At 44.2% G+C, this 15,637-nt stretch overlaps 1 protein-coding gene across 4 annotated transcripts in view; it reads right to left on the bottom strand.

The window, feature by feature from the left end:
• LOC137521707 (sodium-dependent neutral amino acid transporter B(0)AT2-like) overlaps positions 1 to 15,637 on the bottom strand; it is a 139,793-nt gene that overhangs the window by 39,800 nt on the left and 84,356 nt on the right. For all 4 annotated transcript variants that reach the window (XM_068241345.1, XM_068241343.1, XM_068241344.1 and 1 more), the window contains exons 2-4: positions 8,699 to 8,963; positions 1,838 to 1,995; positions 302 to 428 (exon numbers count right to left, since the gene is read on the bottom strand). In XM_068241345.1, the coding sequence (XP_068097446.1) occupies positions 302 to 428; positions 1,838 to 1,995; positions 8,699 to 8,885 (472 nt within the window). In that variant the 5' untranslated portion in view covers positions 8,886 to 8,963. The remainder of the gene's footprint in view (positions 1 to 301; positions 429 to 1,837; positions 1,996 to 8,698; positions 8,964 to 15,637) is intronic.

The raw sequence follows: 15,637 nt of genomic DNA, 5'->3' as shown, positions 1-15,637 counted from the left end.
CAGCAAATTAAGAACTTATTCGTCTCGCATTTCAGTCCATATAAATCACCACATGAATATTCACAATGGTGTCCTTCTTAAACTAAAGTGTTCCCACTTGTTCTGTTGTAAGTCTCTGTGTTCGCAGGTTTTTTTTTTTAAACAGAGCCAGAGGAAACCTATTGGTGAATTTACAAACACAAGAAGTGGGACGACAGATGTCCTCATTTTGTACATGTGCTGTAATGTTCTGTTAGATACAAGCATGCATCCCAGGATCCGATCCCACAATAACTAGCTTTCCCGTCTACAAGATACTCACCCAATTGTGTCTGGTTGGCCAGGGTGGGGCAGCTCTCCCAAGGTAAGGGGTGCTGGAAGGAGTTAAACATGTAGAAGAGGCTCCATCCAATGATAACATTGTAGTAGAGGGCCACAAACGAACACACCTGTAAAGAGAAAAAGCTTATTATACATAGTGGACGCATTACAAATAACATCGTACCAGATATTCTGTTTGTAATTGTAGAAGTTACTAAAGTAAACCAGTTATGTCACCAAACGTTTGCAAACTATCAGTACTGCCTTAGAGTGCGTCTTCAAACTGACTACACGAGTGATGGCAGTCTTGTACGTGGCAGTCTTGTACGTGGCAGTCTTGTACGTGGCAGTCTTGTACGTGGCAGTCTTGTACGTGGCAGTCTTGTACGTGGCAGTCTTGTACGTGGCAGTCTTGTACGTGGCAGTCTTGTACGTGGCAGTCTTGTACGTGGCAGTCTTGTACGTGGCAGTCTTGTACGTGGCAGTCTTGTACGTGGCAGTCTTGTACGTGGCAGTCTTGTACGTGGCAGTCTTGTACGTGGCAGTCTTGTACGTGGCAGTCTTGTACGTGGCAGTCTTGTACATGGCAGTCTTGTACATGGCAGTCTTGTACATGGCAGTCTTGTACATGGCAGTCTTGTTTTGGAATGGAGCGATATTGGTCCTCCTGCATACAGCAAAGCTGCAGCCATTACATTCTCAAAGCACTTTACACAAGATCCTTGACTGTCCCAACATGAAGGCGAATCCTTACTGTCCACTGTGATCCTTGTACAGGACTAGCTATCCAACCCCCAACACCATAACAAACTGGCGACTCAATTAAAGGGTGAAAAAAAAAAAATCTTTTTGGTCCTCTACAAAATGATGTGACCATTAAGCAGACTTCATTAACCCCTTGGTGCCCTTAATGGCCTTGGGGCCCATCTCACAAGGGTCATAAAACAAGTGTGGCCATCATGATCTATCTTAACAAGTGTAGCCACAAAAACACCTTATCTGAAGTATAGTCCCCTGTATCGGAGGGAGGGATGGTTAGTAGTTGGGGTCCCCGCAGCTCTGGGCTCCCCTTCGATTACCTCTAAATACACCCCTGCATATGACCCTTCCAAAAGAGGCAAATTATATTGTATTTCTAAAAGGGCTATTGTATTGTGCTCACTGGCAATCAGTGCTCAATTTCCAGTATTTTAATAAATCCAAGATTAGCAATCCGCTGCTCCCTTCGCCTGAATGTTAGCAGAAAAAAAAAGGCATTAGTGAACCACTGACTTATCGTGGCCTTGCACGGCTGCCAGAATAAAAGTGGTGAATGCATCACTACAATGGTAATCGCTGCCCCTTTACCAATAATTTTTCCCCAAAAAAGCAAATGCACTGCATGCAGCATTTTTTAATGCATTTTGGTTTTGGTTTTCCTTTCCCTGGGAACCGCTGGGAAGATGCAAAGCGCAAATCACCCTGTGAAGACGGGTTTGTGATCGGCAGTGTAGAAGGGCCACCATCAGCAAACATACAAAAATATGCATGTCCTTACCACACAACTGGCAAATCCAATCCCTGCTAAGCGAGGGCTGATGTGCTTCCAGACCCCGATGCTCCCCTGCCGGATGCTCTGCCCAGCCGCTAGCTCCAGGAAGAAGAGCGGGATGCCGATGATGAGCAGCAGCAGGAAGTACAGTAACAGGAAGGAACCTGTTGAGACAAGAAGAACACTTAATGGGGGAAAATACAATATTCTTGCCAGTTCTAAAACATTGGAGGCAGAATCAATGTGGTCTGATACTGAACTGTGGAAGGCTAACGTACAGTATGGAATAACAAGACATAGTTGCATATAACAGATTTGCCACTAGAGGGTGCTATGACTGCACCTTTTGTCCAATAAATCTCTCAAAAAGTTGTAGACCTGGTATAGATGACCCCAGTATATACAGTATCTGGACAAAATTGCATGCAGCAATGTGTTTCGATAACGGACTGCAGAGCAGTGCAGCAGTGGGAATGCCAATGGTGCAATCTACATACTTTTTAAAAAGGGACTATATAGTATATATTTAGATACAACATTGGGCACCATTCGCCTTATCTATGTTACATTTTTCAGCTCAAAAAAGAGCAAAAATATAATATAATTAAGGTAAGAAAAAGTAACATTTTAGTTAATCAGGAACAACTTACTTTAGGGGATTATTTTGCTTTGTAAATGTGCTGAAAGTTTTTTTTTTTTTTTTTTGTATTAACCTATTCCGGACCACCACATGTAAAGCCTACGCTGCACTTGTGGCTGTCTAATCCTGATGCAGTGTAGGATTTGCGCCGCAAGCGGTTTCCGCTCCCGAAGCGATCGTGCGCAACTGAGAGGGGAGATTAAGCTGTCATAGCTGACATCTCCCCTCAGTGATCAGGAGCCATTGCGATTGGCACGAGATCACTACGATCGCCAGGCGGATCGTAGGGATCACCATTAGAGCTGCGGCGGTCTGAGGGGAAGAAGATGATCCACTCACCTTCCTGACGTTCCCTCGGCGATCGTCGCTCCTCTCCGCTCTGGCCGGCATCCCCGCTCGCTCTGGCTTAAGTGTCGGGTCCTGACTTGATGACGTCATCAAGCCGCGACCTGGAACTTAACATTAGTGCGAAAAAGATTGCCGGCGAGAGCAGAGGGGGCTAGAGCTGCGCCATCGCTGGAGCCTGGGAGGTGAGGCACCATGCCCAGCTAGCTAGATTGGGGATCCGGCTGCCTGACCCCCCCCCCCCCCCTCCCAAATGCCAACCCCCATGTAAAATGGCCTGGTCCTTAAGGGGGGTTAGGCAGCCGGTCCCCAAAGGGTTAATTACGTGATAATTAAGTCATGTATGAGAAGTTTTGTGAATAGAGCCCAATGCATGTATGAAGTTCTCATAAAGATGTTACAGCTGTATTTGCTGTAACTAACCCTCCCAGCCCTGTATGCTTCGCCTTACAGCATTGTGCTTCAAGTGCAGTGCCACAGCACTCGTCTGCAAGAGGGTGGGGCTAAGTGCTGGAAGGCGGGGCTGGGAGGATACGCAAGAGCAAATACTGCTGTAACATCTTTATAAGAACACCATACATGCAATGTTCAATTTATACTCTATAGTCTAATTAAGCTCTTTGCATCCCCCCCCCCCCCCCCCTCCTTTAGATAGTAAGCTTGCAAGGGCAGGGCTCACTCACCCTTCTGTGTCTTGGGATTTGTTATTCATACCGTACCTTGCACTCTGTTATACATTTTATTCATCATGTTACATTTGTCATTGTAATCTCCAATTCTGTATTTTAGACCAGTGTCTATATTTGATGTATATAATTGTCTGTTTTATTATGTACCCCATGTTTGTTTTCTTACTTTGTACAGCACCAATCGACATTAATAATACCGCACACAAGCTGCTAAAATGTGTACAGCTGAGCGAGGCCTGTGGCTTTAATCAGACTGTAGAAAAACTAAAAACTCAAGTCATTTCATTCAACCCCCATACATTTAAATAGTGTAATAGATCCCCCCAAAAAGGAAAAACAGTAGAACTCAGGATGGAGTGTGTGACTCTCTCCAGTAATACAGGAAACAAGCTTTTCCATTGACAGCAGTCCATGGCTAAAAGGCTGGAATTTACAGTATATTAGAAATAAAAATAAACAGAAGCACATGGCCACGGTATGGCTTCTACTAGGAACTATTTAATGGTCACATGACAACTCCAATATCACAAAGTCACAGTTAATCTATCCCAAAGTATCCCAATATTGACATACAAAGCAAATATATAGCAGCTACAGAAGGCTATAGGGTGGAGCGTGCAAATAGGATAAGTCAATAAGGGAGTGTGTAAGTTTACATAACACACCAGCACGTGACTTGTTCAGCATGATACCGAGGAAAAGTAACATGACAAAAGATTATCAGAGAATTTAAGTACCCATTAACTTGTTCCTTTGGGCTACAACGGCCACCATCTGAGAGAACCCAAATCACCAGATTACCCTGAGCATCAGTTGGTACCCATGGCAACCCAGTTATCAGTTAAAGAGAAGCCATTAACAACATAATAGAACGCAGTGAATTATTCATGACAAGTTAAAAGTCTGCCCATAAAAAACCAGGCTAGGCCTCAGCCGTGACCCTTTAAAAAAAATAAACAAAAAAACCATAAAGCAGTTTTATTCAGGACTGGGACTGTACATAAATGTTTCTCTACTCATGTGACTTCAGGTAACCTTTGTAAAACAGCATTTTGCCTTCTTAAAACAGAAGGTATATGCGATAATTCAGGTAGGAGTGAGTACATGAGGCCTCCCATAATACATCACTGCTGAATATGCAAATTGTCCCTGATAGCTAAACACACCTCCAGAACAGCTGGAATGCAATGATGTGTCAGCTTTTTAACCACTTAATTCTATCTGGACGGATATTTCCATCCAGATAGCCTGCACTGCTGCCGCCTGAGGCGCTTGATCGCGCGGGCTCCCGACGCCTTCCGTTAGCTCGGAGATCAACGAATGGGAACAGAGTTCCCATTCATTGATCTAAGTCCCCGTATGAAAGGCCGACACCGTCAAAGAGATGGCTCCATCTTTCACAAATTCCCTTCTGTCCCATCTTCGCATTACTTACGCTTTGCATAATAATACTATGCATGCAGAAGAGAGCTGCGAGGGCATCTTGTGGCCAAATGGTAGAATTACATCTGGAAATGAAAATTTCCAGATAATGACTTTTTTACTTTTAAAATGAGTCCCTTACCTCTCACACTCCCCAATAGCTCCAAAACTTTTTTTTTTGTAAAAAAAAATAAATAAATAAATAAAAAAAACAAAACAAACCTATAGCCCAAAAAAAAAAAACACACTGATCATAAGTTTAGAAGTTTGACCTCCACTTTACTTTGACCACCTCTGCTGAAAAAAAGTTTGCGTGACAAACCAATTACCGTATATACTCACATATATGCCGAATTATTGACCCCAAAAAAGTGGCCCAAAAGTGGGGGGTCTCGGCATATATGCGAGTCAAGTGTTCCCTCGCTCTGGTATGTGCCCCCCTCCGCTGGAGCGGTACATGTAAAAAAGTGTGTTTTCCCCCCTGCGGTATCTGCCTCCTCTCTGTGGAGCGGATTCCTCCCCGAATCTCCCCCCTGTGATTTGCATAGCTTTCGCAGTGGAGCTTTCTGCACTTACCGGTCCAGTCCTGAGCCCCCGTAATGGTGTAGATGACTGCCGAGTGCCAGCGTCACATGTCCGGGGCCCCGTAATGCTGTCTGCGGGTAGAGGAGAGCTGAGTATCAGCACCACATATCCGGAGATTCCCTTCTTCTCGGACGCTCTCACTGTGTCTCATATCTAGGACGCCATCTAATGGCATCGAGACACAGGGAAGAAGGGAATCCCCCGGACATGTGATGCTGATTCTCAACTCTCCTCTACCCGCAGACAGCATTACGGGGCCCCAGACATGTGACGCTGGCACTCCTTTAACTACCGACACCATTACGGGGGCCACGTCAGCCTGGACTGGACAGTGAACACTCCACTGCACAAAGAATCAGAATCAGAATTTATTTTTCGCCAAGCACGACTGGGTCGTGCCCGGAATTGGGCTTGGCAAAAGCAGGGCATAGAAACAGTAAATGACACACACCAGAGATAGCAATACATCAAACAAGTACAATACGGTACGATACGTAGGGGAGGGGGGGGGGAGCAACTTCCTCCCCCTTCCATGTGCATCTCACTCTGCCATGTCCAGCACCCCCTTTCCATGTGTGTCTCCCTCTTCCACGTGCAGCAACCCCCTTCCATGTGCAGCAACTCCCTTCCCCTTCCAGGCGCATCTCCCTCTTCCATGTGCAGCAACTCCCTTCCATGTGCATCTCCGGCTTATATGCAAGTCAATGACTTCTTCCTGCTTTCTGGGGTAAAAGTTGGGGGGGGGGGGGGGGAGGGATGCGAGTATATACGGTAGCCTTTTCTTCACCTTTACAATAAAGCCAGGCAATGGCAGTTGTTCAGATCTCTCAGTGGAGGTCTACTAGCAAGCTTGAAGCAAAAATAAAATTAAGATATATTGAATTGTATGTGTAGTACAGCTAAGAAATAGAACTTTAGTAGCAAAAAGAGATTCTCACATATTTTTCAAAGTACAGGAAGAGTTAAAAAAAACCTTGAGCCGTTATCTATGCAAAGGAGCGTCTCTGAGCTTTTTAACCCACTTGGTTGAACACAGTCTCCTTTCTGAAGCGCTTACACAAGAATGAAACAGTAAAAGACAGCTTGACATAATGTTTTACTGCAGGAAAGGTCGAAGGGTCATCATCTCTGCTCCGTTTCATCGTTTAAAATACAGAGTGTGGTTTTAAAACTGCAACTGTGACAGAATGATGCAATGTTATTAAAAAAAAAAAAAAAAAAAAAAAAAAAAAAACTATATAAAACTGAAAAAACTGAAAATAAAAAGGTGACTATTTTCTTTGCTACTAATGTTCTATTCCTTATCCGTACTACACATACATTTCAATATATATTTTTATCATATTTTTTTTTTCCCTTCAGGTTTGCTTTAAATACCCTATCTCAGCCCTAATGCTAAGTACACACCATGCAATTTCCCATCAGAGCGACGGGTCGATGCAATAATTTCCACATTGTCTGATCTGCTCCTGATCAATAACAGGATCAATATTGTGCAGTAGTGATATGAAAGAAAAAAAAATCCCATTATCAGTCAGGAGCAGATCGGACAAGTTGAAAATGATCAATTCGACCTGTCGATCCAACAGGAATTTGTATGGTGTGTACCCAGCATAAGACTGCCAGATTTCTGGTTTACGAATGGTCCCTCAACTCTAGATAATATTATCACAACGGAAGTCACTCATTGTTCTTCTGCTACAGAGAAGGAGAAATGGACAGCCAATACTCATTAGAACACTTTGTTCAAGGGGAGCTCTGTAAGGTCAAATCTGCTGAGACCGGAGGTGTGTCTGGTAGGAAGAGCGGTGATTGGCTGTCGGTGGTATTAGCAGGAGGTGGTTGGACGCACATGAACACTTTGTTCCTACAACCTCTGCTATTTGCATCAGGATAATGATAAGATTATACAACTATTTTACTTGATTTAGCTATCACTAGAAAGGAAAGGATTCAAGTCTCCACATGCCTCAACATACACATGGTTCTCGTGTGCATTATGTGAAGGGAAATTCCATCTGATGTGGAAGCACCCATCCAATCCAGTCTACTTGGTGTGGTAAAAAAAAAACAAAAAAAAAAAAAACTGAAACACTGTATAGCTAACAACATTACATAATTGTGCTTGTGGCAAAAAATAATAATACATGTACAGTATCTGGCAGGCTGCATCCATATGCTACTTACTGCCAGTAGAGCAAGAGTTTCTTAATCAGCGATTCCCTGACCCCGCCCACCTCAACCCACTGCCAAGAGTTTAACTCTTTCTGGTCAGCACTGCAGCTACAGTTTAACCCTTCCCACATCCTCCCGTGTGTTTATAAAATCCATATGTATCACTCATCGCCCTGCCTGTAACAAGCCATTTATCATAGATTTTTTTTTGTACAACTTAAAAAAAAAAAAAAAAAAAAAAAAAAAAACACATTGGGGAGAGGATGTGGGAAGGGTAAACATTTTACTACATGCTGTTAGGGGAGTAACTAATAAAGAACTGATTAGATGATGCAATGCTGGCAATAAAGAGTTATGGTCAGCAGGAGTAAAAGCTGAGCAAAGTTAGTTCTGTGCTCAAAGAAAGATTGGCTGGTCTCCCCTCCCAGCTATTCCCCTGTATGTAGTGATGATCAGAAAAGGGGAGGAGTTTTGATAGAGCATAGACTGTTGGTTCAGTGCAGTCCAGAAGCATCTGATATAAGCACAGGAAGTCAGTAGAGCAAACCCAGCCAGCCAGGCAATAAAAATGTAATAATGTAACTTCATGATGAAATGAAACTTAAAGGGGAACTGAAGAGAGAGGTATATGGAGGCTGTCATGTTTATTTCCTTTTAGACAATACCAGTTGCCTGGCAGACCTGCTGATCCTCTGCCTCTAATACTATTAGTCATAGCCCCTGAACAAGCATGCAGCAGATCAGGTGTTTCAGTGGTTCAGACTTATAAGTCTGATCTGACAAGACTAGCTGCATGCTTGTTTCTGGTTTTAATCAGATACTACTGCAGAGAAATAGACCAGCAGGGCTGCCAGGCAACTGGTATTGATTAAAAGGAAATAAACAGGACAGCCTCCATATACCTCTCTCTTCAGTTCCCCTTTAAGTGGTTGGGACTCTTCCCTGCAGCTCCAGTGCTATCACACTGTCCCACAGCACCCCGAAATATTACTGACAGCTTAGACTGCTCACCTCCTCCATTCTGGTGACACAAGTAAGGAAACCGCCACACATTCCCAAGACCAACCGAAAAGCCAACCTGGGCAAGGATGTACTGGACTTTACTGCCCCAGGTGGGGCGCGGTGCGGGCTCCGGTAGCAGGTCACGGCTAGACTCCCCTGTGGCGCAGCCCTCTAGATCGCTGAGAGATTTTTCCATTGAAGTCACACAATCGGGTTTTCCGATGCAAGTTCCAAGGCGGTAAACTGGGGTTTTATGGTTTCTGAATTCTCAGACCTGCAACATGAAAGCACAAGAATGTTAATAAAACTTCACAGCTTACAGTATTAACGTCTTACTTAGATAACACTTCAGTACCACCTAAAATGAGGCAGATGTGACTAAGACCCCTTCCCCACAATGGCGCTGCAGGCCACGCAAGAGGCCATTGCAACACACAGCACTTGCATTGCTACACAAGTCTCCCCGATGTGGTTGCGATTTTCAGGGCTGTGGAGTCGGTACAAAAATCATCCGACTCTCGTTTATTTAAACCACTCCAGATATCCAAAATTGCTCAGACTCCGCAATCCTGGTATTTTCCATTCATTATAATGAATCATTTGCATATTTTTGTCACAAACCATTCTGCACCTAAACACATGCTGGAGTCTATGCTCTTCTGAGGTCCCTGTGGATCATTGACAAAAACACTTCGAGGCCAGTTCTACATCTAAGTGGTGCGCTGATCGCACAGTAGAGGTGCCTGCTACCGCATCACAGAAATCAGTATTCACGTGACCCTGCGTCCCAGTGTGGCTACAAGGTCATATGCATAGCGCTGTCCCCGGTCATCGACATACTCCATGCTGGGCAGGAACTAGTGCGTCACATGGCTTCCAGTCGGTCCGTGCTCCCGTCATTACTGCATGATCCATGTGGTAGGCAATCTGACCACACTGGGTACACACTTAAAGTGGACCCAAATTAAAAATACAAGATTTCATAAATAAAATCTATGTTCTAACTTATAATAATAAATAACAGCCTTTTTTCAGCTGCATGATGACAAATATAAAATATTTTACATTTATTGGAGGAACCCCTCCCTTCCTTTCATATTGCCGGGACAGAATCCGGCAGACTGGTGGAGGAGATAAAAAAAAAAAAACGCAGGCTGCTACGGATGATGTCACAGGGGAGGTGATCTTAGCTTGTGTGAGATTTCACATAGAGGACGTCCCTGTGAGGGAGGGTAGCTGATGACAAACACACTCGTGATCTAAAACCTCCTACTAAGCTCAGAAGTAATGGCTGCCACCTGTATAACCCTAGTTATGAAAAGAGAAGGGTGAAAAGCATGCACTGAAATGCTCATAGGCTTGAAGGAGTGTTTATTTATCTTTGTATGTGTCAGAGTGGTGCAACTAAATATTTTGAATTAAAAAACTGTTTGGGTCCGCTTTAAACCAGGTGTGTGATTCAGACACTACTGCAGCCAAAGAGATCAGCAGGACAGCCAGGCAACTGCCATGTTTTAAAAGGAAATACATATCGCAATCTCCGTCTTGCTACAGAGGTCACTTCAAGTTTTGCTAACAGTCCTGCAAATACTGAGAATGGTGTAAGTAGCTTAATAAAAGCGGACCTGAACTCAAAACTTCCTTTCTGCTCTAAAAGATACGCAACAGCATAATCGCCTTTAAAGAAAAACATTTCTTTGTTACAGCTGATCCTGACAGCAAATCCTGCAATAAATCTGCTGACATATTGTTAACATCCTGTGTGTTGCCATGCCAGAGGGGATTCCTGAGCTAACACAGCTGAGGGATCAAATTAAAACTTGTGTTTAGTCACATATGAGGGGTGGGGGGGATGCTAAACTCTCTAAATAAATACAGGGTGTATTTCTAGATGTCTTCCTTCTGTCATGTGCAAGAGTTCAAGATCCACGTAAATAAAATTAAATAAAAAAAGGTTTCAGAAATAAATAGGTAAAATAAACCAAAAACCGTGGTAACTGAACTAATCATTATTAGTTTAAGTACAGAATAAGGCTCAATGGAACCTCTGAGGTCCTCAGGGCAGAACTATGCTCGTAAATCTGGTTAGCATATTTAGGTGGCTAAAAATTCCATCCAAAACCAGATTTCACTGCATAGGACAGGCAACATGTTTCATATACAGCAGAATCTTGCTATAGTAACCGTCTGGCTTTAGTAAACTCAGTCCGTCACCAGGTCCTGATCATGTGTCTGTATGAATATTCAATGTATGACCAATCCTGATAGAGTAAAACTGCTTGGCCAGGTCCTTTGAAATAAGGAATTTTACTGTATGTGCTTGCATCCTACTCCTCTGATAACTGGGTCAATTTTGAGATCTGTACTGCACATAACTGATCCAGTTATCGATCAGGAGTAAATCAGACATGTTGGAAATTATCGATTCAACCCGATCGGGCGGGAAATTGCATGGTGTATACCTAGCATTACAATTGCTCAGCATTTATTTCTTATGCACTGCAAGTCCCGCCTCCTCATTAGTTGTAAATGAACTCTACTGTAATGCAGGGATGCCGAAAAATGTAGCCTGGCATCTGTTTTTCTTCCTACTTTGGGAGCCGCATTGGATTTATACCTCCACCAGCTGAATCCAGAGAGGAGAGGAAGCAAGTTGTACTGCACTTGCGAGCGCATTTGGCCCATAACACTGGTATTTGGTCTACTATTTTGCTTTTGTTCATTGTTTATATTCACTTCTCCTGATTACTATTAGAATTTGCCTCACTCACTTGTGGGTTCAGTTGGGCTTTAAAGTGATAGCTAGTCAAGAAGGGAATACTAGTAAATTCCTGACCCGTGATCTGTAGAACAAGCTGCTAAGTTTAGTAACTGTGTCAGTGACTGTAACCAAAGCATTTAGAAGACTACATGCTCCTCCAGCAAGACACTGAATGAAAAGGTCTCACAATGACTGAGGTCAACACAGAGCCTTCACATACTGGTATATTGCAAGCCACAGAGAACAGTGAGCTGTAAGGCCTGGTACACACCAAAAAAACGCTAGCAGATCCGCAAAATGCTAGCAGATTTTGAAACGCTTTTTCTTATTTTTCTGCAGCGTTTCAGCTAGCGTTTTGCGGTTTTGTGTAGCGTTTTTGGTGTAGTAGATTTCATGTATTGTTACAGTAAAGCTGTTACTGAACAGCTACTGTAACAAAAACCGCCTGGCAAACCGCTCTGAAGTGCCGTTTTTCAGAGCGGTTTGCGTTTTTCCTATACTTAACATTGAGGCAGAAACGCATCCGCAATCCAAAATCCGCAGCAGCCCAGGAGTATGCGTTTCTGCAAAACGCCTCCCGCTCTGGTGTGCACCAGCCTATTGAAATACATTACCCTAGCGGATCCGCACCCGCAAGCAGATCGCAAACCGCAGCGGAAACGCTCCGGTGTGCACTAGGCCTAACACAGCAAAGCTCTAATCAAACTCCAGGATTTTTGTATTTTGGTTTGAGAAAATATGGAAAGGAGTCAGAACATTTGGGTCGTTATTTTTTTCTGCTGTTGTGGGTGGTGTACGCTCTGGAGAGATTCCCCCTCACTTCCTGTCTCTGGGCTCCCCATGGACCTTAAAGTGGATCCGAGGTGAACTTTTACACATTGCATAATTGTGTTCCTTTCCTATTGTTTATAGGGCATTTCTCAAGCCAAATACTTTTTTGTTTTTGTTTTAATACTCAAATTCCCTATAAACTAAAAAAGCCACGCCCCCAAGTTTTCAGAGAGCCAAGGCAGTAGCAAGGGCTCATGGGAGCTCAGTCTGGGCAGGAGGAGGGGGAGGTGTTACTAGCCAGAGATTTCAGAGGCAGAGGGGAGGAGGAAGGAGGAGAGGGGATTAGGCTGATGGCTCAAGATACAGATAAGCCTGCCTCTGTGTAAGGTTTACAAACAACATGGCCGCTGTCATTGTATCACAGGAATAAATAATCATATTCCATTAAAAGTGTTTGCAGCTAGATTTGCTGTGTAAACCATCTAAACTTTAGGTAACATATATAGACAAGTTACTTGTTATAGTTAGTTTTTCATCTCGGATCCGCTTTAAAGAGACCCTGAAGTCTCCTATAAATCGTGTTTTTATTTTAAAAATTTGTTTAACATTACTGTCCTACCTAAACCACCGCATCCCCGCCGCTGTGCACTAACTAAATCCACCCTAACTCGCCCTCCCTCTCCCCCGCAAAATCCACAACTTTCTTGGTCGTGGATTTTGCTGCCCTCTACTCTTCCGTGAGAGGCAGAGCTATGAGCCGCAGCTCTGCCTCACACGCGTCTGTCAGCGGCGGATCTCCGCCTCTCCCCCGCCCTTTTCAGTGAAGCAAGACTGAGAGGGGCGGGGGAGAGGCGGGCGATCCGGCGCTGACAGACGCGTTGAGAGGCAGGGCTGTGGCTCATAGCTCTGCCTCTCACGGAAGCGCTGCCTGGATTGCTCCCCCCGGGGAGTTAGGGGGGATGTAGTTAGTGTACAGGGGTGGCGATGCGGCGCTTTAGGTAGGACAGTACACATTTTTACAATAAAAACTATTTTTACGAGACTTCAGAGTCTCTTTAAACGGGAACTGAGCACCATTTATAAAAAAACAAAATTAAAAAAAAAAAATAAAAAACCCACAACTGTTCAAAGGAGGTTCGTAAACTTAGTGGGCTTTTGGGGTGAAGCAGGTGAGGGAAGGGGTGGGGCTTGGAGGCTACTACGTAGCACCCTGCCTATATGGGCGCCTCCACTTTCTAACCCCGCCTGCCGCAGGTTCCCACAGTTTTGTCCTATGTCCCTGGCAGCCGCAATGCATGTGGAGAAAAGTATTTCCCATTGATGTGGTTACATATACTGGATGGGATACGTAGCCACATCAATGACATACATTCCCCAGCATGCATCACAGCGGCTGGGGAGCCAGGATAGTTCCGCAGGATTTTTAAACCTCCAGCACGTGGACATACAAAATGGAGATATCCATATAGACAAGGGGGCTAGACGGTATAATACGCAAGTACCAATTATACAGAAGCACAATTCATAGTGGGAAAGGGCACTAACGCTACAAAAAAAGTTTTGTTATGGTTTGTAAAGGTCCGTGTACACAGGCTGGATGGATCACTTTTAATAAACTTTAGAAAAGGAACAGTCGTCTGTAGCCCCCCAACTACCACTGTACCTGCTTGGCTTGATTCTACATTCTGGCACAGGTACAGAATATTGGGTGGGGGACAATCAAGAGGAGACAAGCAGAGGCCAAAACACCCAATGGTGGCAGATAATTGCCTGCACTGGCTGGCACACCTTGTACTTTCCATAGGCAAATAAGGATCAGCCTGAGAAATATTTCACAACTTTAATAGGAATTAGGCAGCACAGCAGGCTGTCTCACTGCAGAACATTCTGCAGCCCTATGAAGTCTGCCATAGGAGACTGGATGTTTGCAATGTCTGCTGGGAGACAGTTTATAAAAAGGAAACCTGTAATGGAGCAAAATACTGGCCTCCCATGCCTCCTGTAAAAGAAGGCCCTGCTCTCTGGCTTCTGGACTCCAGGCACTCTTCCAGCCCTGAAGCTTTACTATGAGTGACGTAACTGCTCAACATCTAGCATGCATGGTTACTCATAGAAAGGGGCTGCTGACATAAGGACCAGGAGTCTAGTTTCTGGATAGGACAACTAAAAGTCATCACATAACTACCTAATGCTATAAAGCCTCTTTTTCAAGACCAGCTCAGCCGTCCATGGAAAAGGAGGCCTACGTGGGACTATTGCATATGCACATATACAAGGGCCACAAGTTTTCCTAGAACATCCACATCTGGCCTTCATGTATACAAGCTATACAAAACATAGAAATGTACCATTCTGGGCTTGTGTCTTTTCACTGCAGTGGTGCTGCATTCGGGCCATATGGTTTTATGTATTTTCTTTACCACAATCCCACCCTGAAAACACACACACAGCTTTACACCCTCTCCCCCTCCCCACGCATTGTACTGTATTTGGACTTGTTTAAATACAAATCCAAATCATGTCATGTAGCTAAGCAATGTTAACTTAAAGGACAACTGAACTGAATATGGAGGCTGCTATTTTTATGGGAACCCAAGGTGGTGATTATTACTATTTAAAAAAAAAAAAAAAAAAAAAACCTGATCCAAGGGGTTGGACGGATCAGGTAGCTGCAATTCCCGCCGCTCCTGTGGCCTACTAGTGCTCACTTTCATTTTCATGACCCCTGGGGTCACGATGCTAAAAGAGCTGCTCTGTGTCTCACACGGAGCAGCGTGCAGGGAGGCGGGGGGAGTGGCCAGGGAGAGGCAGAGCTGCCCAATGGGAGTTTAAGTAGGCAATACCACTCCTCCCTTCACCTCGAGATTGGCGATAATCGCATGATGCCAATTTCGGGGAGAGATAGCGCAATTCAGAGAGCGTTGTGGGGGACACACAGAGGTATGTCCTGCAGCAGGGAACATGACTCTGTGCCCCATGTGCCCCTCCTGCACCACCTCAGATACCCTACAATACCCGTTGGTAGACCCTGGCAGTCCTGCTGATCCATTTGAATGCAGTAGTGTCTGAATAACACTAGAAACACGCAAGCAGCTGATCTTGTCAGATCTGACAATAATGTTAGAAACCTGATCTGCTGCATGCTTGTTTAGAGTCTATGGCTAAAAAATATTGTTATTTAGTATTTATAGAGCACCAACATCTTCTGCAGAGCTGTACTGTATTATTCAGACACTAATGCAGCCAAATAGACCAGCAGGACTGCCAGGCAACTGGTATTGTTTTAAAGGAATTAATCACCTTTTCCACTACTACAGTATATCTACGTCCTCTGTGACTTCATGTAAGCCACAAGGACATACAGTAGATATACGTTTTGTAGCTCAAGTACGGCTGTGCATCATTGGGCTTGCTCC

The sequence above is a fragment of the Hyperolius riggenbachi genome, chromosome 6 (genome assembly GCF_040937935.1).
Source record: "Hyperolius riggenbachi isolate aHypRig1 chromosome 6, aHypRig1.pri, whole genome shotgun sequence".
NCBI lineage: Eukaryota > Metazoa > Chordata > Amphibia > Anura > Hyperoliidae > Hyperolius > Hyperolius riggenbachi.
This window is presented reverse-complemented; position numbering and strand designations above follow the sequence as displayed.